This window comes from Nelumbo nucifera, chromosome 5, assembly GCF_055504915.1.
Source record: "Nelumbo nucifera cultivar China Antique chromosome 5, China Antique-T2T, whole genome shotgun sequence".
NCBI lineage: Eukaryota > Viridiplantae > Streptophyta > Magnoliopsida > Proteales > Nelumbonaceae > Nelumbo > Nelumbo nucifera.
This window is the reverse complement of record NC_142653.1, coordinates 10,850,647-10,875,111: the sequence shown is the minus strand read 5'-3', so window position 1 is coordinate 10,875,111 and position 24,465 is coordinate 10,850,647. Positions and strand designations below refer to the sequence as shown.

Below are 24,465 nucleotides of genomic sequence, written 5' to 3'. Positions count from 1 at the left end.
ACTCGCCTCGAGCGAGACAGCGAGTTTAGACTTTTGATATTTTACAAATGAAGAAAAGGTGACTGCGAAAGCCAAACCAGAAGACGGAGAGAGAAGGAAGCTGATTAGCTGAAAGCGTGTGAAACAACTGCACAGTACGCACGTTCTCAGCTCCCTAGAGAGAGCAACCCCGATATCATGGTAAATTTTTCAGATTAATTTTGTTTTTCTGTTTCTATTGTTCAAGCAATTCTTGCTTTTTTTTTTCTCGATATCAATCAATTTCTGATATTCTTTGCCTTTGTTTGAATCATGTGGATAGGCTATAAAATGTTCCTCTGAGACCTTTTCTGTTTGAGTTTTGTTCTTTGCAGTCTGTAAATGAAAATGGCTATTGCAAATTTATAATAATCTTCGTTTAATTTTTAAAACTCATCAAAATTGGATCTCCTGGATTTGGTTCAGAATCTGTTGGAAACAGAGCTCGCTTGAACTCATATGGTATCTTGCTCGATATTATTAGGTATTTTTTTAGCTAAACAGAGTTTTGTACTTTATACCTTCGATGATTTTTTTTTTTTTTTTGTTTTTTTGATGAGTTATACCTTCGATGAAATTTAACACAATGCGTGAAAGAAATGGGTTGTCCTTGTAGGAGGGTTTTCTCTTTGGCATGGAAGTAAGAATAACTATTTGAAAAAGGATAAAGGATAATTAGAGTTCAAGAATCCATTAGTAAAAGGAAAACTTTATCTCAATTTAGGCAGAACTAAAATAAAAAGAAATTCGAAATGGCTTTGGTAAAAGCTAAAGAAACAAAAAAAGAAAAAAAAAAGAACCATGGGAACTAGAACCAAAACAATATGAAATTATACTATAGAGTATTCCTCCATATTTATAATTGTGAGAAATTATGATTGGTACTTAGGTTGTAAAGTATAAATTTTCCAGAAATGAAAGACAGCATACACTTTTTTTTTTGAAGGCTAAAGACAGCATACACTTATGTACACTATACTGTGGAACAATTGATACACATTTTTGAGAGAAGACAAATGATCTGATCATGGTCTTTAGTATTTTAGAAGAAGCATGCAGTAGTATTCTTATGGAGATAATCAACTGGGTGGTAGAAAATAAATGGACACAAGTGGAACTTAACCAGTGTTGGGTTTCCATGTTTTCTTTTATCAGCAACCAGAAAGGATTTCATTTATAATATTTTGAGTATAGAGCTGTCCAAAGAGAACCTTAGATCCCAAAAACAAACCTGCAACCCTTCAAGCATACTGCATACCACCCTCCACATCCAAAGTAGTAAGTCATCTATAGACAAAATTTGTCTAGTTGTTAACCAGAAAAATCCTTTAAATCCAAAATCCACTCCATAAGTTAACTGGTAGAAATTAGAATTACCAATCAAAAAAAAAAAAAAAGATTACTGGTAGCATTTGAAAGAAACAGTGTCAATTTTGGTGGAGAGTCTGGAGACAAGCTAGTTTGCATTATAATAACCTTAATCTTAAGGGTTGCCTGAAGGCTAGAACAATGTTTAAAAGTAACTTGGATGTTGAACCAGAAAGTTGTCTGGATTACTGGTTCAATGGATCAACCTGGTGGTTTGCCCATTGTAACAATCAAACCATAAAAGAATCTGGACCCGATCAGCTGTCTGGTCAGTGGTTTGTCCATCTAGATCAATGATGGTTTGAAAACATTGGATTACCAAGTGCATAGTGCATGCCTTAAAGAAGTTGAGATTATGTAGGGATATTTGACCCTATTTCAGCCCCTTGTTAATGTTCTAAGCCTGTTGAAGTCTGGTTTTCTTTCACCTCATGCTAGGAGAGGCAAGATCATGTGGAGGAGTGTTCAAGTTTCTATTTTGAGGGGCAGCTAAGAAGACAGAATACAATTTTTTCTAATAAGTTCATAAGTGAAAGGTTTGTTCTTGACTTGATTACTATCAGAGTTGCCTATCTGATTTTTACAATAAAGAGTAGAAGTTGCTGAAAGTTGTTTTAGTGTGATCTTTGTGAAGAAAAGAAGAAGAAGTTGAAGAGTTTCAGCAAGAAAAAGAAAAGAAGAAGAGAAAAGAATGGGATGTCGCCAGAATTGAATAGATCTGCCCCCCCCCCCTTTGATTTATATACTTTATAAAAAGAATAGAAAAGTACAATGATACCCTTAGTAGGTCGGCTACTTGAAGTAGCTGAACAGTTACAACTTAGCTTAACATAAACTAATGGGCCTAAGGCCCAATAACTTCCTAACTGAATTAAGTAAATAAAAGTAAAACAAAGTTGGGCCAAATAACATAAATTCGGCCCAATCTCAATACTCCCCCTCAAGTTGGGAGTAGATGTCACGCATTCCCAACTTGCATAGATCATGCTCCAGCTTGTTTCTTGCAACACCTTTTGTAAGAACATCAGCAAGTTGCAAATCAGAAGCAATGTATGGAAGACAAACTTCCCCTGAAGTCACCTTTTCTCTTATAAAATGTCTATCCACTTCAATGTGCTTTGTCCTGTCATGCTAAACTGGGTAGTGAGCAATGTTAATTGCAGCCTGATTATCACAGTACAACATCATAGGTTCTTCTGCCTCAATACCAATTTCTCCTAACAAGGACCGGATCCAGAGAAGCTCTAAAACTCTATGTGTCATGGCTATGCATTCAGCTTCTGCACTTGATCTTGCCACAATTGTTTGTTTCTTACTTTTCCAAGAAACCATATTGCCTCCAACAAGAGTGTAGACTCCTGATGTAGATCTTCTGTCATCTAGGCATCCAGCCCAATCAGCATCTGTGTAAGCCTCTAGCTCCAATTGTCCATGGTCAACAAATAGTATACCTCTACTTGGGTGTCCCTTCAGATAAGTAAGAATCCTGTCAACATCCTCCTAATGCTGAACTCGTGGGGCATGCATGTATTGACTCACCACACTCATTGCATAAGAGATGTCTGGTCTTGTCATACATAAATATAGCAATCGCCCCACTAGTCTCTGATATCTCACAATGTCTTTCACCAACTCACCTTTTGATGCATTAATTCTGTGATTCTAATCAATATGGGTACTAGTTGCCTTTGTCCCAAGTTTCCCTGTCTCTTGTAAAAGGTCCATAACATACTTCCTCTATGAGATAAAGATGCCATGCTTTGATCTCGCTACCTCAATGCCCAAGAAATACCTCAGCTCCCCAAGATCCTTAATTTCAATTTCTCTGTGCAGATTCTTCTTCAAACTATCAATCTCACTCGGGCCATTTCCTGTAACTACAATGTCATCCACATAAACCATCAGAACTGACACAAGGGACCCTCTCCGAATAAAGTATGGTCTGATTGAGTCTGAGTATAGCCAAAAGCAATCAAGGCCTTTCTGAACCTGTCAAACCACGCTCTGGGTGACTGTTTCAAACCATAAAGAGACTTCTTCAATCTGCATACCTTTCTGTTTTCAGCATCACTATAGAAACCAGCAGGGAGATCCATATATGCTTCTTCTTGTAGGTCCCCATTAAGAAAGGCATTTTTCACATCAAGCTGGAAAAGGGGCCAAAAGTATGTAGCAACAAGAGAGAAGGATCCGAACAGAGTTCATTTTTGCAATTGGTGCAAAAGTCTCTAAGTGGTCAATGCCATAGGTTTGAGTGTATCCTTTTGCAACCAGTCTTTCCTTGTACTTTTCTATACTTCCATCTGCCTTGTATTTGACTGTATAAACCCATCTGCATCCAACTGTGTCATTGCCCTTTGGAAGATCCACAATCTCCCACGTCTGATTTTTAACTAAAGCTTCCATTTCTTCCTACATAGTTGTCTTCCACTCAGGTTTGGAGAGAGCCTCACTGACCCCCTTGGGTATAGACACGGAGTCGAGGGAAGAAAGGAAGGCTCGATAAGAAGGAGAAAGTCCATTGTAGGAGAGATACTATGAGATGCAATGAGCATTACACTTTTTCTTCCCTTTTCTGAGCGCAATAGGAAGGTCAAGGTCATTTGTAATGGGATTAGTGGAATCAATAGGAACTAAAACATCAAAGGGAGCAAAAGGAATACTTGAGTCAGTGTCAGCCGAATATGGAGTCTCAAAGGAGCCAATAGGAAGTGATGTGGGTTCTTCTGTTGTGGAATCAACCTCCCTGTGAAGACGAAGGCGTTGTCGTGAGAAACAAGACGCAAGGGAGGTGGTAAAGTAGGTGACATAGGAGGATTAGATACAGGAAAGTCAGACACAAGAGTGGACTCAAGGACTGAACCGGAAGAGGAATAGATTGCTCACTCAGAAGAGGAATAGACTGTTCACTTCCTTCCCCAAAACACTCCCCCTGAGAAGAACCCTTCTGGAAGAAAGCTGTGGACTTAAAAAAGGTGGCATCCATAGTAACATACCGACTCCCAAAGACCGGATCTTAGCAACAGTGTCCTTTCTGATTTTCTGCATACCCAAGGAAAACACACTTCTTTGCCTTCGGATCAAGCTTCGAGCAGTGAGGACCAAGAACATATGCAAAGCAAACACAACCAAAAACCTTGAGAGGAATGTGGAACATCTCCCCCTCAGGAAAAAGGAGGCTGAATAGGGTGCTATATCCATGAACACGAGAAGGCACCCTATTAATCAGAAAGACTACTGTGAGAACTGCGTCACCCCAAAATCGAATTGGAACAGTAGGTGTTATCATCTTGCTCCTCGCAATCTCAACAATGTATTTGTTCTTCCTTTCTGCTACACCATTTTGCTGTGGAGTGTAAGAACAACTGCTCTGATGAATTACTCCATACTCTGATAGATATGAAGTAAGGTTCTTCTCAAAATATTCCTTGGCATTGTCTGACTTGAACACTTTCACTCATACCCCAAACTGTGTTAGCACCATCTGATGAAACTGTCGAACCAAGGATGGCACCTCATCACGGGATCTCATCAAGTAAATCCAAGAATACCGAGAAAAATCATCCACAAATAAAAGAAAGTATCGGTAGCCACCCATAGAAGGAACATGGTATGGTCCCCACACATCAATATGAATAACATCAAAAGCAGATGAACATCTTTTATTACTAGCTTTAAAGGAATGTCTACAATGTTTTCCAAGTTGACAACCTTCACACTCTAAGCTAGACAAATTAACAGATTTAAATAACTTTGGAAATAAGAAACACAAAGAAGAAAAAGACAAATGTCCCAACCGATTATGCCAAAGCATAATCTGACCCACAAACTCTGATTCAAAATCCCTGCTAACATGATGACTCTGATGACTGGGAAGCGCATCCAGAAGGTAGATTCCATTCACCTCACGACCACTCCCAATCATCCTCTTTGAAACCAGATCTTGCAAAACACAATGGCCAGGAGAAAAAATCATTAAGCAATTCAAATTCTTGGTCAAACTACTAACATATAGCAAGTTAGTACTTAATTTGGGTACATGAAGGACAGAGGGTAGGGAAATGGAATCGGTTATCTTGATAGATCCCTTCCCAGCAATGGGAACATGAGATCCATCAGTTGTGGAAACTCTGTCTCTGCCAGAGCAAAGTTGGTAAGAGGAGAAAATGGTGGAAATATGGGTCATATGCTCTGAGACTCCAAAATCTAAAATCCAAGGAGGTCCCTCCTTACCTGTAGTGAAAACAATTTGCAGAGGCATGTGAACTACCTATATGGGCAAAAGAAGTAGAATGTCCACCACCAGAACCACCTGTACCCTAGCTGTCCACCTAATAACGGATTAGGGCTGACTGTATCTTGCTAACTAAGTAACGGCCCATATCTCTCAAGCTTGGCCCTCACTGCAGCAGCTACAACAAACTTCAAAGTAGCTGTAGTAGGAGGTCTAGGTAAGTCACCAATTACTGCCATGTTCACATTTCCCTTCTTGTTTTTGAGTCTATTCGGCACAAGGTGAGGGTGAAGCTTCCAGCAGGTATCTCTCATGTGTTTAGGCTTCTTACAGTAGTCACAGATCAGGTCCTTCTTATCTTCCTTCTTGATTTCATTTCCACCCTTGTCTCCACTTTGTTTAGGTTTCACAGTACTAACCATAGCCGACTACTCAAGGCCCGAATGCTTCATCATCACATTCCTCCTACTCTTCTCCTGATACAAAGGCATATGCCTGAGAGAGAGTAACACTATCTCTGGAAAGGATATGTTGCCTTGCAATGTCATACTTAGGATTAAGGCCAGCAAGAAATTCAAAGACTTTATTCTTCTCTAAGAGCTTCTGGTAGGTTGCTGCATCCTTACTACTTTCCCGAACCACAGTGTCCAAGTGGTCAATCTCCTGCCATAGGGTTTTAAGGGCTGAAAAATAAGCAGCAATAGGTTTATCTCCCTATCTGGTAGCAATAACCTGGTTTCTCAACTGGTAGGCCCTAGCAACGTTCTCACTCTGTGAATAGGTTTTTGCAACCCCATCCTAAATTTCCTTAGCTGTATTAGCCCACAAAAAATTTTTACTTATATGGGACAATTGCACAACCAAGTCATTACCATATAATTTTCTTGTACCCACTGGGAGTAGTTAGTCTTGGGTTTCACTTCCTCACCAGTGATATATCCCAACTTCCCACGAGCACCAATGGCCATCTTTTCAGATTGTGACCATTCTAAATAGTTTGTACCATCTAATTTAACTGTAGTGATGGTCCCAGCCCCGAAAAGGTCTCTGACACCTCCTCTCCCTTGTCCCATTTCACTCATCGGTTTGTTTTCAGCTTTGTGACCCTCCATTATTCCCAAAAAAGGGTTAGAAAACCACTTTAAGATGAAAAAATATGAAACAATCTCCTTCAGGCACCACAGGCACCCTTCTGGTACCCTAGATGCACCTCCCACAAAAGATTCCTTTTCCACGGGAACGGGAGAAGAGAGAGAAGCAGCAGCCACTCCCTCTAGAGGCCTCCAAAACAGGTGGAACCTGAATCGCCCCCTTTAGAAAACTCCAAGAAACCCAAAAAAACTAGGGCGCCACTTCCTAGGTCAAAATTGAAGAGTCTTACAAAACCAGGACTCTCCCCCTTTCTTCAGTTCTTCCTGAATTTGGTGGGAAACCCTAGACCAGCTACAAGGCAAAACAGATCCACCAAAAAATTCAAAAATTGGGCTTACTTGAGGTCTTCAATCAGCCTGTCACCTCACCATGTAGTTGGCCGATCTAGGTATGCATGATGGAGCAGCTCAAGAAACCTTCAGCCTGCTCTGATACCAAGTAGAAGTTGCTGAAAGTTGTTTGTGTGATCTTTGTGAAGAAAAGAAGAAGTTGAAGAGTTTCAGCAAGAAAAAGAAAAGAAGAGAAAAGAATGGGATGTCGCCAGAATTGAATAGATCCGGCCGCCGCTCCCCCCCCCCCCCTTGATTTATATACTTTATAAAAGAATAGAAAAGTACAATGATACCCTTAGTAGGTTGGCTACTTGAAGTAGCTGAACAGTCACAACTTAACTTACATAAACTAATGGGCCTAAGGCCCAAAAACTTCTTAATGGAATTAAGTAAATAAAAATAAAACAAAGCTGGGCCAGGTAACATAAATTCGGCCCAATCTCAACATAAAGGATTAAGAGGTTTTTATATTGATTATTGTCATAGATTGGCATATTCTTTGAAGTTCCTCAATATGGAAGGAACCTTTGCATTGATAGGATAAGTTATTAAGCTTGATACCAGTGTCTGATCTCTAATGAAGCAAGGCCCTTAAGAGTTGGAGGAGTTTTTATCTACCATAGGGGCAAATGCATTATGGTTCATTCAGGCCACTTTGTGCTGAGAACTCTACCATTTGGGCTTTGAGAGAGTCTGAGGTGGAAGGTGATTCTTCAACCATCATTGGGTGGATGCTGATGGTTCACATGCCCCATGGGTCTAAATATCAAACTAACTTGGGCATTCCATAAAAAAGCACAACAAAAATATGTACAGTATACTTGTACATGGGGTTCTCCCCTTTGAAAACAATACATTTTACTTAAAAAAAAAACTATGGAGTTCATTATGTGGGAGTATACACTCTATAAGTGAACAATTGATGGAATGCATATGAGGTACATAGCCCAAGAATGGATACCTGGACCTGGAGTAATGCAAGAGGTCCAGTGAGAGTGTGTGGCACACTAAATGGGAGTAGGATGATCATGGACCCAGTCGGGCTGGTCTTCTGGGCTCTGAAATTTTGAATATGTAAAATAATATAAAGTATTATAAATTTATAATACATAGAAAGAGGTACTAATATACATTATTTATAAATTAAAAACCTAAATCTACTCAGGTCATATTTGAAAGCCTGCTTAAGCTAAGGCCTTTCTGATTTAATTCCAGATTCCCATGCCACATGTCCCACATCATCTTCTTCTTAAAAGATGATGATATGGCAGTCCTATTCACACCCTAATACTTGTAAACAACTCACCAGTCCGCCTCCCCCTTCATCTCAATCAACCAAGTTTTAGCCCTTGGAGAATTGACTTGATTTCAAAGATAAAAAACAGTGTGATTTCTGTGGCCCTGAATCTCTTCACCATTTTCCCTCCAAATCAACTCTCCATACCTGATTGGTCCAGGATGCTCAAAGAACATCCATCAAAATTGAGCTTGGTGGAGCTACAATCTGGAGCTTCCCATTCTTGTACTACCTGTTGTGCTGCTTATGGTGGTATTACTAACCACAGTTTTCCATCCTATTATGATTGCATCCATGGATACCCCTTCAAACTCCTGCCTTGTTATCATCCAATGAACTGCCCTAATTGTGGTTAGGTCAATGAGTATATATATTGCCATATAATGCTGCAAATGGACTGAGAATCAGAGTTTGCAAAGAGAGGATGGAATGTTTGAGAGGAAGGTTGAAGACATGGAGATTAGCCATCAATCCACGTTCCACATCTGCCCAAGAGAGGCTGGAATGTTTCTCACAGATGAAGGCTAACTTCTAGATGCCAAAAGGGTTGGTGGTGTGTTTGACGTTCACAAAGCTTCCACCGCCAGAGTGAACAATATGATTGAAGTTTGTCTCTGGCAAAGGAAAGGGATCCCAAAGAGGGTTTGGTGGTCTTTCTCACTTAGGGGCTAAAAGCGGTGAAAGGTAGGTTGTGAAAGTTTTCCAACCCAGGCCACTCTCACCTTGCTTAGGAAAAAGTTTTTTGGTTGGTAGGAGATCTTTCCTCTAGAGAATGAAGCAGAAAGGAGAGAAGTTCTGAGGCTTCATCCGTCGAGAGTGTTAAATGGGACCAAAAACCTTTACCCCTTTCAGTAATGCAACAGAAATCTTCCGATGATTTGGGATTTGCAAAGAGGTCGAAAGATTTGGATTCTATCACGAAAGATTTTCGTTCGACCAAGGGGACAGCATGACGAAGAACGCCCTCCATTTGGGTAGCCATCGGAGAAAGCTAAACAGCAGCAGCATGCTCAAGATTCGTCAATGGTTGACTCAGGTTTCATCATCGGTGGACTCAGGTGTACCAGGTGTACTGATATACACGTATTAGGTGTACCGATACTTTGAACCTTGCAAGTTCCCATTTCATCTCCCTTACCCCAAATTTAGATTCTATCATTCTCCTCCATATGCTCTTTGGCTCCTCAATATATTTCTAAAACCAGTTTCCTAACAGGGCTACCCTGATTATTTACATTTTATAGTAAGAAGGTCTCCATCTCAAGATGGTGGCCGTTGGTGAATACTCAAGAAGAAGACCTAAACTTTGACGGCTGGTTAGAAATTTGGGGCCTTCCTTTCCCCTTGTGGTCTAGGCCAACCTTCGAACTTATCGGTAACTCCTGTGGTGGGCTCGAATTTATTCATAGCAATACTAGATCCTTGAAGTATTTGTCTTGTGCAAGGATTCGGGTCAGATCACAAAAAGCTTGCCTAGTGCCTAGATCGATCCCTATTCATGAGAGAAACATTTGATTTAACATTAGAATTTCAGTGGGGAAGACGACTAACTCAACTCAGAGTCGAATGCAAAGTCACCAAAAGTGTGGTGGCTCGTTCTGTTGTGACATGATACAAAGAAGATTAGGATTTCAGTCAGTTCGGATCAGGTAAGCACAATTTTGTAAGCACGTTTAATGAGCACTTGAAATTTTTTTTTTGACACCTGTCCCTTAAAATACCCTCAGGCCTCAGCCCACCCTTGAAAAAGATTAAAACCTACTTTTGACAGTTGTCAAAATACTCATCAAGTACTTATGCTAATTAATTGTGAGCTGGCTCGTACTTTTTGGAAATTCTTCCTTGATATGATGTTTGGTTCTAGTCTCCGTTGGGTTCCTCTCAATAGTGTAGCAAGCTTCTATAATCAGTGGCCTTCTTGCAAAATGGGTTCAAGAGGTAAAATCTTTTGGAGAGCCTTAACACATGCTATCATGTGGTGTATTTGGGATGAACATAACAAGAGAATTTTTGACAACTTTTCTAGGACGGAATCCATTAGAGAAAGAATTTTTTTTCTTCCATTTTTTTCCTGGCTTCTCTCCTCTGATCAGTTCAAAGGTTTCAGCTATTCTGATCTTGAAAGGAATTTATTAGAGATCATTCACTCCTCCCATGTTGACAATCAGCCTGGACACTCCAGCACTCCAAGGCCAGATCAATATTTCTTACTGAGGTTTGATGGCAGTTGTAGATCTTCTTCCAGGGGAGTTATTCTAAACAGAGAGGGTTCTGTGATTTGGGCTTACAGTGGCCCAGTTAGTGCTGTAGATGCTTCAGAAGCTGAAATCAGAGCCTTGATCATGGGTCTGAGAACTGTTAGATCTCTGCAGCTGAATTCTGTTCTCATTGAGGAGGATTCCAGAAATGTTATTAATTGGGCCTCCCATCCAGAAAAAGGGCCCTTGGAGGTTGGGTCATTTCCTCAATGAGATTTCTGAAATAACCTCTTCTCGGCATTGTGGCTTTAGATGGGTTCCGAGGGAGCTGAACTCAATTGTGGATCTTTTGGCTAGACCTGGGGTGGATAGAAATTTTTTGTATAGTGCTAACATGTTACCCCCTTAAGTGGGGTGGTTTTTCGTTGTGAAATCCTGATGGTTTGTTTGTACATCCTCTGTACATCCCTCCCCCCCCCCTTCCCCCCCTTTCACCCCTTTTGAATATAATAGTTACCTTTTCTCAAAACAAAAATGCTGCAAATGGACTAGTAGAATCTATCAATGAAACTTTATGCAAAATCATGAAGATGAAGAAAACAATAAAAAGTGGCATAAGTGGCTCCCCAACAATGTTGCATTGACATGGACATCGGAGTTAGAATCTGACGTGTGTAGAAGAGTCTGACTTGGCAAGACAAGAAAACATGGATTCATAGGCACATATGGAATAGTATACACTATTAAGTAGTTGATTTTTTTTTTAATTCTAACATCATATACCTGCTAAAAAGTAATTCATATCAAATGTTGTTACTAAGTAACATTTTATATGAAAAATGGCAGTCATCTTTTACATTAGCTGTTCATTTATGTCAATAAGCTAGGAGATAAAAAAAAAGGAAATTTTACATAGAAGTCCTCTCAAGAGTCTGTGGAGTGTTGGACTTGACGCATTTCCAACATGGACACATTGTCCATTTAGGAGAGTCCTTGCAACACTGCTGCCCAAGGACTTTGGACATATGGAACTACATGTAGATTCAGACTCAAGTGACACCATACTCATTGGTCTTTGGAGGAGTGACAGTTCTTCCTCTAAGTTTAGATATCCTCTTGCAGAAAGCAGTCCTGTAACCCCTCAGTGAAGAGGGAAGCACCATGATATTGATGAAGGAAGGATTCAAGCAACAGAATTTGGAGATTGGTCAAAAAAGAATGGCCCGTGCAACAGAATTTGGGTATAAGTCACCTAATGTTGGCAACAACCAGTGACTGGTTGGGGAGGATAGAAGGAAAAGGAAAGGGGAGTTTGTCACATATAGAAAGATAATCAGTATGGGGAGTTCGGAAGGAAAGAAGAGAGCTGAAAGGGTGAGAAATTTAAGGAAAAGGTATGACGATGATGAGGAGAAGGATCAGTCGGAGAAGAAGCAGGAAATGAGGGGTTTAATGAAGAAGCAATTGATAGGGAGGAAGTGAATGAGCTTGGAGCGAAGAAAACGAAGATTTACCAGAGAAAAAGAGCTTACAGAACAAAACCTCTTGAGAAAGAATGTGAAGAGGAAGCAGAAGGCGAGGGAGGTGAGATTTTGATAGACGAAACACATAAGATTGGAAAAAAAAACCTGATTTGGAGATGGTCATCAACAAAGAGGTGGAGGTAAGTAAATTGTTGGGACTATTTTTCTTAGGTGGAGAGGAATTTGCAAGGAATGCCTTTAAGAAAGCGGAAGAAGCATCAGATGGAGTTTTATTGAGGAATGGGATGGATTTTCCGATTTCTGAGGCTTGTGGTTCTACCTATGAAGTGGAGAAGGAAGAGGGCTTGACAGAACAAGTTTTTGAGAAGAACGCAGTCTTAGAGTTGGAAAGGATTAACAATAGATCCTTCCTAATGCGGTGAAGAGATTTAAGCACCAGAATAAGAACCGAAATGTGACAGTTTCAAAGGTTTTTGCTAGATTAAAGGGTGATCTATTTGGAATTGCTATAAATAAAGGGTCAAGAAGACAACAAGAACTATGAAGTGGAAAAAAGAGGTTCTGATTCTTACTGATGTACTGATGAAGGTCTTGAAGGAAGGGTGTGAGATATGCAGTTGGGATGGGGTTTGGTTGGGTGTCTGGTTGTTTGGTTTTGGAAAGTTGGGATATTAGTTTTAGGTAGGGGTTCTGGTTTTGGTTTGGGTCTTGTATGTTGTAATGATTCATGGAGAGTGGGAGAGAAAGAGAGAGAGAGAAAGAGAAGAAAAGGGAGATACGATTGAGAGGAAAAAGATACTACTGGCTGACGCCAGTTTTCTATTTATATTAACTTAATAAAAAGAATAGAAATTACAAGTATGCCCCTGGCGGCACACCCTAGAACCAAACTAATAAGAAAAAAAAGACAAGTAACTAACTGACAGTATCTTAAGAAGTCAGCCTACTAACAATAACTATAAAGTAACAATTAAATAAGCCTTACAACCCTCCCCCTCAAGTTGGGCTGAATATGTCTATCATGCTCAGCTTGTCACATAACTCATTGTGCCGCGAGTATGGAAGCCCCTTTGTGAGGACATCAGCAAGTTGTTCCTTGGAGTTGACATAAGGGATGCAAATTTCCCTTTTTTCCAATTTTTCCCTTATGAAGTGTTTATCCACCTCAATGTGCTTGGTCCTCTCATGTAGGACAGGGTTGCTGGCGATGTTTATTGCAGCCTTGTTGTCACAGTAAAGGGACATAGGACTATGAACAACAACTCCAAGCTCCCCTAGAAGATTCTTTAGCCAAAGGACTTCAGCCACCCCATGTGCCATAGCTCTATATTCAGCTTCAGCGCTTGACCTTGCTACCACACTTTGTTTCTTGCTTTTCTAGGTCACTAGATTTCCTCCAACAAATGTGCAATACCCACTTGTGGACTTTCTGTCATCCACAGCTCTTGCCCAATCAGCATCTGTAAAGATTTCCACCTTTAGATGATTGTGTTTACTGAATAGTAGGCCTGTTCCGGGATATTTCTTCAAGTATCTAAGAACTCTCTCTGCTGCCTCTATGTGTAGTTTCTTAGGAGAGTGCATGAACTGGCTTAGGACCCCAACGGAATAGGCAATGTCTGGACGGGTCATGGACAAATAAATTAGCTTTCCCACTAGCCTTTGGAACCGTTTCACATCTTTCAAAGGTTCACCAACACAGTTGCCTAACTTGTGGTCAACATCCATGGGAGTATCTGCCGGCTTTGCACCTAATTTGCCAGTATCCTGTAATAGATCAAGGGTGTATTTCCTTTGAGAGATAAAGATACCCTTTTCTTAGCGGGCAACTTCAATCCCAAAGAAATACTTCAGGGGACCTAGATCTTTCACTTCAAATTTAGATGCAAGGAATTGTTTCAAGTTCTGTATCTCTGAGCTCCAACTTCCTTTTATGATGATATCATCTACATACACTATCAATACAGCAACCTGTTCCTGACATCTCTTCACAAAAAGTGTATAATCAGACTGACATTGTTTGAAGCCCATCTGTTGAATTGCCATGTGAAACTTACTGAACCAAGCTCTGGGAGACTATTTTAAGCCATAAAGAGACTTTCGCAGCTTGCACACCTTATTTTCACTTCCCTTGGCACATAATCCAGGGGGTTGAACCATGTATACTTCCTCCTCTAAGTCACCATTCAGAAAAGCATTCTTTATGTTCAGTTGATGCAATTCCCAGTCAAGATTAGCAGCTAAGGACAGGAGAACCCTAATTGAGTTCATCTTAGCTATTGGAGCAAAAGTCTCATCATAGTCAACCCCGTATACTTGTGCTTAACCGTGAACACCCATTTACACCCTACGAGGTCTTTCCCCTTTGGAAGATCCACCAATTCCCAAGTTTGATTTTTGTGAATAGCATTAATCTCCTCCTTCATGGCACCTGTCCATTCAGGGCATTTTAAGGCTTCTACAACATTTCTGGGAACAGTGATGCAATCAACTGCCGATAGGAAGGCTCGGTATGAGGGGGAAATGTGATCATAGGAGACAAAATGGGTAATGGGGTGTTTGGTAGTGCATGACCTGACTCCCTTTCGTTGGGCAATAGGAATGTCAAGGTCATCCACAGTAGGAGTAGGGTTAGGGAGTGGACTTACCTCTTGGGAGTCTAATGATGTCGGTTGCTCAGTGTTTGGCTGCTCCATATCTCTATCACACCGCTGATCTCTACGACGTGTACGTTGGAAGACACGGAAGGGAGCAAGGTTCAGAATAGAAGGAAGAGATACCTGAACCTGCTTCTCCTCTTCCACACTACTACTCTCCCCCTGAGGAGAAGCAAGGAAGAATGGCTCAGACTCAAAGAATGACACATCCATAGACACAAAAAACTTACGACTAACGGGATCAAAGCATCGATACCCCTTTTGAGATGAAGGATACCCCAAAAAGACACAAGGAATGGACCGAGGGTCTAACTTACCTCGAGATGGAGACAAATCATGGACAAAGGCATGACAACCAAAGACTCTCATGGGAATGGAAAATAAAGGAGACTGAGGGTACAATAATTGATGAGGGGCCATGTAGTTCAGCACTTTGGAGGGCATGCGATTGATGACATAAGTAGCTGCAAGTTAGCATCCACCCAAAACCTTTTTGGATCATTCATGTGTAACATCATCCCGTGAGCTACCTCAAGGAGGTGTTTGTTTTTTCTTTCTGCAACACCATTTTGTTGTGGTGTTCTGGCGCATGAGCTCCTATGAATAGATCCGTGGGAGACAAAGAACTCATTGAGCTCCCCATGGAAGTATTCTTTTGCATAGTCGGATTGGAAGATTTGTATTTCAACATGGAACTGCGTAAATACCATCCTCTGGAAGTCTTGCACAATCTTTGGAACTTCGTCTCTACTACGCATAGGAATTACCCATGTATAGCGAGAGTAATCATCGATCAATGTGATAAAGTACTTATATCCACCCTCAGAGATTACATTGGTAGGCCCCCATACATCAGAATACACAACATGAAAATGAACATTTGATCTTTTATTACTTGAGTGAAAAGTTGTTCTACATTGTTTGCTCAACTGACACGTTTGACACTGGAACTCTGACACTGAACATGACTTAAATAAAACCGGAAACAAAGACTTTATTATTTCGAAAGAAGCATGACCTAAACGACTATGCCACAAAAAAATTTGACTCTTATTTGACTGACTATGTGACTTTGAGGATGACACCGAGAGACCAGCTTTGTTGTCGAGAATGTAGAGACCATCCACTAGGCTCCCTCTACCAATCGTTCTCCCAAAAGTTAGGTCCTGGAAAACACATGAGTCAGCAAAAAAGGTTACACTACAGTTTAAAGAGCTTGTATTGCTATTAATTGAAAGCAAATTTATAGGAAGTTGAGGGACATGCAATACACAATTCAGGTTAAGTCCATGGGGAAGAGATATTGATCCTTGGCCTGAAATGGAGGAAAAAGAACCATCTGCAAGTCTCACTCTATCCCTTCCTGACAAAAGGCTATAAGACTAAAACAAGTTCGGCTTACCGGTCATGTGGTTGGAGGCCCCTGATTCAATGATCCAAGGGGAATCCGTGGGAGTGACATGGAATGCAGAAGCCGTATTACCTGAAGTAGATGCAAATGAAGTAGAGGGAGTACCAGTGACTGAGTTGCCCATTTGTCGCAAAGCCCTACCATAAGATTCCAGGTGCTCTCTGAAGGAATTCATTATATCTTCCTTGGGGTCAGACTTATTAGGGTGGTCTCGGGTACTACCGGCAACCTGAATATCTTGGGTTGCCACATGTGTTGCATTCTGTGTTGTGTTCATTTTCTTCTGACCTTGACCTCACTTGGGTTTCCCGTGGATGTCCCAACAAGTGTCACGTGTATGTCGTGAACGCTGACAGTGGGTACAGAACAACTTATCTTTATCATCAGTCTTCTTAGTGTCACTTTTCTTCCCCGTGGAGTTATTATTCATTGCAGCCAAAGCAACTTGTTGCTCCCCCTTAGCTGTAACCATTACATTCCGCCTGCTTTCTTCCGATTGACAAGGGAGTATATCTCGTGAACCGTCGGCAACTCTTTGCTTCCTAGGATCTGAACCCTCAACGGTTCATATGCAGGGTTCAGTCCCAACAAGAAGGCAAACACACGTTGCTGAGAGACCAGCTTCCTGTAGGCCTTAGCATCATCATCATGTTTCTACTCTATAGCCTGATAATGATCCAATTTTTTCCATATGGAGGTAAGGGCTGAATAATATGAAGACAAACTACGGTTTCCCTGTTTACAGGTTGAAGATTCAGCTTGTAACTGGTAAACCTTGGCATAATGCCTTTGCTCAGAATAGGTAGTTTTGGCCTGTTCCCAGATCTCACTAGCGGTGTCTGCCCACATAAAGTTCTTCTTCACATCAGGTTCCATGGATGCGAGGAGCCAAGACATCACCATACTGTTTTCTTGGTCCCACCTATCATGTTCAGCTGTCTCACCCTTGGGTTCTTTCACCCTTCCATTAATGTAATCAGCTTTACCCCTTGCTGTTACATAGAGTTTTACGCTCTTAGCCCACTCCAGGTAGTTCAGACCATTTAAAGGGGTAATTGGCATGGGAAAAATCATGTTTTCACCTCCCATACCCGCTGTGCTGTGGGTTGGTGTAACCCCCGATGAAGTTGATTCATAATTTTCCATCGGATACTACTGAAAAACAGTCCAGACACCACACAACTACACAGCAGCCACAAACAGAATACCAACCCTCAAGGAATTTACTTTTAGGATGTGAGGAAGAGAACAAGACACTGCTGAAATCAACTCTGAGATGGTTCAGTCAACACAACCAGTCATTAAACCAGCCCGGTAATCAGTTCAACACAACCAAGGCAGACATTACTATCAGTCCGACTGCAGTTCATACAGTCTAACAATCCAACATCCAAACCAATATATATATAACCAAGGAATAAGCCCTACACATCATCAGCCAAAGAAGACAGAAACAAAGAACACACCTGTTCAGCACTTGTACGAAGGTGCTAACCTGAAATCAACTTCACAGCATCAAACAGAGAAGGAAGGGAGTCTGTATCAGCATCGCCCTTCTCCGACTAGGGTTTCCTTGGTATTACGACCAAGGAAAAAACGCAGGAAGTGCCGCCAGAAATCTGCTAGGGTTTCCGCCAGTAACCTACTCGGGTTTCCCTGTCTTCCACGTCCAAGATTTTTAAAGAAGGAAACCTTGCTCAAAACAGGAGGGATCGTTGGTCTTTTACAGCCCAGAAAACCTGCTCTGATACCATGTAATGTTTCATGGAGAGTGGGAGAGAAAGAGAGAGAGAGAAAGAGAAGAAAAGGGAGATACGATTGAGAGGAAAAAGATACTACTGGCTGCCGCCAGTTTTCTATTTATATTAACTTAATAAAAAGAATAGAAATTACAAGTATGCCCCTGGCAGCACACCCTAGAACCAAACTAATAAGAAAAAAAAGACAAGTAACTAACTGACAGTATCTTAAGAAGTCAGCCTACTAACAGTAACTATAAGGTAACAATTAAATAAGCCTTACAACATATGTGATAGGATTTTGAGCTCATTGGTTTTGATTTGTTTGAAGGCTTGTCAAAAGAATTGGGGTGGGCTGGTTTATTTTGGGATTTTCGGGTGATGCCTTGTCACATGTTGTATTATTTGCTGGTTGTTATCTTAATAAATTTTCTTCTTTATTTATCTTCAAAAAAAAATGAATGGATCAGATTAAGATTACCCTTTCAAGATGGAAAACCTAGGTCCCCTGCTACAAAGTAAAAAATTTTTGATTATTATCAACCAATGTACCCGGGGAAAGTTGTTGCCCAAATGTGAAGGACCCTAAATCAAAAATTCATACTAAGATGGAGCATACCTGTTCATCACCATGGAGAGCATATGAGTAACTTCCCCCTACAAGTGCTTGGTTCCTGGTATAAGTGTATAACAGCACCTTCAAGACTATAAATAGAAGAACCTTTCACAGGTCCCAATCATTTTCAAACATGCTACCATAGACCATTTGTTGGACTTCTCACAATTTTTCCAAATCAAGCTGGTTGCAGCTGGGGCCAGTTCTCTGTCCTTTATTTATTTATTTATTTACTTCTTTTGTGGGTGTTATTGGCTATACAAAATGGCAAAAGTCACTTCCTAGAAATAAATGCATGGAATTATAACCCTTTCCAAACTTTTAGGGAGTTTTCCCCACTAATGAATTTTCTTCATTAGATATTAACACGGGAAGAGACTTTTATCTGATCTAGAATCTAAAATAGAGCTTTTAGATCATGTTAATAATACTATTAATTAGAACTTTTTTCTGTAGCTAATTTTACCAGTTATGTAGAATTGTTCTTCCTGAAATTTCTTTATTCTTTGTAATTTTCTTACTTAATGTGCTACCCAAGTATTTATTGCAAGTTGACCATGAAAATTGAATATAATTTTAAGTAATTATGCTAACTAAGTTTTTATTCCAAGATGTTCATGAAGATTGGTATATTTTTAAATCTTTTTTTTATCAGTGAAGAAAACTTTATTAACCAAAAGGTCAAAGCAATACAAGCATCCCTAAGAGAGGCGCAAGCTGCATCCTCTCCAAAAAGACATTGGATAATACAAAAAGCAAGTTACAACTTACAACTGAGCCCAAAACAAATGCTCCCTATTAACCCCTTGCTTGGCTAAACAATCAGCCAAAGCATTTGCTTTCCTTCCCACCCATTGAATGCTTATGTTCATGTTCTGTGTGAACCACTTGAATCTCTTTTTTTCATTCCTATAGGACCACATAACAGAATCTGAATCCTTCAACCACCACACTACCACTTTTGAGTCCCCTTCTATCAGTAGGGACTCCACTCCAAGCTGATTTGCTATCTGCACTCCTTGAACAGCCACTAGTAATTCAGCCCTTAAAGAGTCTCCAATTCCCAGCAGACCTGAGAAAAGACAATAATCCGAGCATCGTTTCTGAGGACTCAACCTATACCAGACGGACCTGGATTACCAAGGCTACTTCCATCAAAATTTAGTTTTACAAATCCTTCAGGGGGGGGGGGGTCCAAGTCACCAGCAATCTGTATATGTTTATGTTATTAAAGATAACTTTTCATGAAAACATTTAACTAATTTACTGAATTTGTACTTCCTTGTCAGGCAAGCCTTTATAGAGGAGCTAGGACAGAAAAGCCTAGAGGGCGCCATCATGGATTAACTCAACAGAAGAGGCAAGAGATAAAGGAAGCATTTGAGCTATTCGATACTGATGGCTCAGGTAATATAATCATTCTTACTATGTAAATTGTTACATATTCAATTTTTCAAACTAAATTGATTACTTTGTTAACTGTTTCCTACTTTTTGAAGGCACCATTGATGCCAAAGAGTTGAATGTTGCCATGAGGTATGAATGACTCTACTACACATCCTACAGCTACAAGCTACTAATTTGACAGGTTGTGCAATATCAACATTATAATTTTTGTGCAGGGCCCTGGGGTTTGAAATGACAGAAGAGGTACCACTTGCACCTGGTTATTTTATCATTTAAGTGCTAAGTTATTGAATATATTGATGCTAAGGTAAGAACATAGCTGGGAGATCCTATTGAATATTTCTTGATTGAGTAGACTCCTTGTTCATCACAACTACAATGTATGTGATCATAAGGCTTGTTTGTTGAAGTGTTGGGGGAATACCAGTTTCCTTTCAAGGCTCATGTTGAGGAGTTTATGTGCATATTAACTTTTTATTTTTTGAAGATAAATAAAGAAAATTTTATTGCTAAAAAAGAAAGTACATCATAACTAGGTGACAAGAGGTCACCCCAACCTGATTAGAAGTGAAGCAAAACAGAAACCACAAAAAGCAAAGCTTTCAGAAACAAAAAACACAGACATCAGAATTCCTTTTATGAATTCAGAGAAGTCCAGAAATCAGCACCAAAGTCTTCTTTCTTCAGCCCATGAAATCTGGAAGAAGCGATACTCAGCCAATAACTGTTGAACTGATAACAGCCACTGCCTCCTCCAATCTTTTCTTTTTCTCCTAAAAAATTCTTCTGTTTCTTTCCTTCCAGATCTCCCAGCAAACAGCAAAGGGAATACAGGTCCATAAAATCTTAGTCTTAATACCACCCTGTATTCTTGGCCAGCAACTAAAAATTTCAGCTGGATCCGACATGGAGCACCTAACTTGAGCTCAGCCCAATATCCCACACTATTTTTTTTCATGTGAACAAATGAAGAGGCAACAATGGGCATGCACCAAAGATGGTTTTTTACTGCCATGTTACCTTCATCTCCAATCCATCAATGCCTACTAAGGGAATTTTGATATTGTAAAAGATCAAACAGCAGTATATTTTGACAAACTGAGGAACTGTGAAAAACTCTCTTTGGTAGACATAGCCTGTTTGGTATCGTTTTTTGGAAAAATATCTTTCGGTGCTTACCTATGACACTTGTGCCAATTGATGTTCAGTGATCCAGAGTTCTCTCACAATTTTCCACTCAAACCCTTGGGTTTTTATTACTCCAATGCACCTGATAGAGCAAAATGGTGGGACAGGATTCATGTAGTTGACCTCAAATACTTAGAATTAAGAGAGTTAAGTCGTGTACCCTTGGGGATTTTTTTCTTAAGACAGAGCACTTATTTCTCAAAGATCTCTCTATTTTTCGATAAATCTTGAAATCAAGCTTCCAAAATGGGTATTTCTCAAAATACCAAAATGGGTGTCTTGGTATTCCAGTAGAAGAACAATCTGTGGAAACCAAGTTTAATTCCTTATCTTGCAGCAATTACAGGATTATATTAGCTTCCCTCAATAGTCAACACTATTGATTCCTTCTGGTACACATCTTGATGATCGAGAAGACGGCCAAGGGGAGATATATTTTACACTACCAATAAGGCAATAATAGAGTTAAGGGCAAACCAAAATTTGCTTTACTTTTCTCGAAATTAAATGTCAGCAACTGGTGACTGGTGAGAATTCAGGGTGTACCATCAGTCTGATCATCTGTAGTAAGAGGGTGAGAAATGTGAGTTGAGGTACTCTGAAAGAAACTTTTTTCAGAGCTGTGACATGGGTAGTTTCGTGCCCTTGGATGCAGACTGCAGAGGCATTGCATCGCTGATGTCCGGCCCAGAGACACACACGAGTGGTTCTACACACTTTCGTGTAGTAGCAATTATAACTCACATCTTGTAAAACTAAACAATATCTAGGTTGCTGAAACAACATCTGCTATTTAGATCATACTTGGGCAAAATCACTGTTGTCAGACTTAGACTGGACATTGAACCGGTGATTCAGTGCGAGCTCTCTAGATCCCAGTTATTTGACAGTCTTCATGGACCAAATAATAACTATTGAGGGAATGGTAAAGGTAAGGCCATTATGATTTTTGTTTAAGCATTCAAATTCTTTTTGCAATTAAAAGGCTATCCTTCAATATATTCACATAGTTGATTGTGTTTCAGTGCTTATATTGTAGGATATCACAGGATGCAGCACAAGGATGAGCTCATTAATTATTTAGAGATGCCTTTTTCTCAACCTTCAGATTGCGATTCAACCCAAATCTACATACAAAATTATTTGCCTCAGAAAAAAATGCAGTTTTTTACTATGCATGATTGGATTTGAAATCATTTATCTTGCCTTGATGTATCTACAGCTTTTTTTTTTCTTTTCATTTTTACCTAATTGAATCTTGGTCAGCCATTTTGTTTGAATTTAATTGTCTAACATGATCAAAACAAGCAGCCTTAAATGCAACTTGACATTGTTGACATGTTCATCATTTGCTCAAACTTAAATTAAGAAAAGATTCCCTTCGATTTGATTGATAGTCCTCTCATTATCAGTTTCAGTATCACTTGTTGTTCTTTCTTCCTAATTGTTATTGTTAAAGCTATAATTACTAACAGTAGAACCATCTGTTATTCCAGCAAATTGAGCAAATGATAGCAGATGTTGACAAGGATGGCAGTGGTGCTATTGATTTTGATGAATTTGTGCACATGATGACAGCCAAGATTGGAGAAAGGGATACCAAGGAGGAGCTAATGAAAGCTTTTCACATTATTGACCAAGATAAAAATGTGAAGTGCCTCAGACCTCTAAAAGACTAAAACTGTCCTTTTCCTTTCTTATTTCTAGCTAATTTGTACCGATCAAAGTGCAGGGAAAGATATCTGAAGCAGACATTAAGCATATAGCAAAGGAGCTGAATTTGAATTTTAGTGACAAAGAGATTCGTGACATGGTAGAGGAAGCAGACCGTGATCGTAAGTTACCTTTTTCAGCATTTAAGTTGATCATTTTATTCTCTTGTATATTTTTTTATTTTGGACTAGGCTTTCTCATGATATTGATGGAAGTGTATGGGTCTCTAATATTAACTGGTTTTCTTGTTACATTTCTTCTCCATTGCATAATTCATGTTTACATTTTGAAATAGAAGACCAATATCTGGTTTTTTTCCCTTCTAAAATCTTGAGAACGCCTGCTGAGAATGCTTCAAACTATGATACCCAGAGTGCAACCAGGACATGGATGGGCAAAATGTCAGATGCGGAAATCACATTAAAATTGCAATGCTGCACACATAGCACCCCGTGTATGGGTACCTGTATATTGTAGGCTACAAATATTTTTGGAAAAGTTTAGGTTGCCCTTGTTTAGTTCCCAGCCTATTTTAAACCATACAGGAACATAGTCCAGAATGGATCCACCTGTTTGTGCATGAACTTCAGTAAGGCACCAAGTTTGCTAGCACACACCATCTTGTCCATTTTGTTTTTACTTCAATAATTGATTAAGATGACCTGTAAATTTATCAAGAGATGTACATGAAACAGGTCTGTTGCTCATAAATCTTTCAGCATTAGGTCGACTTGCTAATCCATCACCTGCCAAGAATAAGCCACTGAAGTACTAGATTTTATTAGAATCGGAACCCAATCCCTTTGCCATTAGTTTGGGAAGAGTGCAAAATACAAATATGTACAATGCAAATATAAGGTATAGAAATACCGTATACAAGATTTTGCACTGAACATATTTGTATTTGCACTCTTCCCAAACTGAGCCTAATAGTATTATCAAACTATCCAACATACAAAATCCTTTCTGGCCCTTTTAATAAGCTCTTGTGAGAAAATGTCGTCTGGAAGCTAGTACAGGGAAGTGTAGCTGTGTAGGCCTTCTACTAGACACACACGGAGGGGGGGGGGGGGGGGGGAGAGACCTCATAAAATACATGGCCTTCTGGTGCATCCTCTATGAACACCAACTCTGTCCTTTTATAAAAATTTAGCAAGGTTTTGCAACTTCTTTTTCTTCTTTGATATTGCTATGGTTTTTCTCGACTCCTTGCAGGTTATTTCATTATTTACTTTGCTTACTTTAATTCCACTGAAATGCACAGGTGATGGTGAAGTCAATTCTGAGGAGTTCATCAGGATGATGAAGAGAACTACTTATGGGCATTAAAGGTCGAATTTCAAAATCTATGCAATATTGGCAATCTCAATGGAATTCTGACAGATGCATACTCAAATTTTCGGAATTCAGAGCCTAGCAAAAGACCCTCCAGAATGAAATTACAGTTTCATATATTCTCCCATTTGCTTGACCATTTACATTTGCAATGTGGTTAATTTAGTTTGTTTCTATTACCATCCTTTGTACAGTGTTTCTCTATTTGGGTATACATTTTGTCCTAATGAGTTCTGTGAGAGGTGGTTTTTGTTCTATGTCCAGACTCCAGACATTATTTTGGATATTGACTCCTTAGGAATGATAAATTATCCAA

At 39.8% G+C, this 24,465-nt stretch overlaps 1 protein-coding gene across 1 annotated transcript; it reads left to right on the top strand.

The window, feature by feature from the left end:
• The first annotated feature begins 40 nt into the window (after window positions 1-40).
• LOC104606439 (putative calcium-binding protein CML13) lies at window positions 41-24,465 on the top strand. The gene is made up of 7 exons (XM_010271659.3): window positions 41-180; window positions 19,796-19,913; window positions 20,006-20,042; window positions 20,129-20,156; window positions 22,598-22,750; window positions 22,834-22,936; window positions 24,079-24,465. The coding sequence occupies exons 1-7, from the start codon at window positions 178-180 to the stop codon at window positions 24,141-24,143; spliced, it is 507 nt and encodes a 168-aa protein (XP_010269961.1). The 5' UTR covers window positions 41-177; the 3' UTR covers window positions 24,144-24,465.

What these genes read in the sequence shown, in the direction of transcription:
- LOC104606439 (XM_010271659.3), top strand. An exon ending in ATTCGATACTGATGGCTCAG is followed by an intron (nt 19,914 to 20,005) that starts GTAATATAATCA and finishes TACTTTTTGAAG; the next exon opens with GCACCATTGATGCCAAAGAG. An exon ending in GGTTTGAAATGACAGAAGAG is followed by an intron (nt 20,157 to 22,597) that starts GTACCACTTGCA and finishes CTGTTATTCCAG; the next exon opens with CAAATTGAGCAAATGATAGC.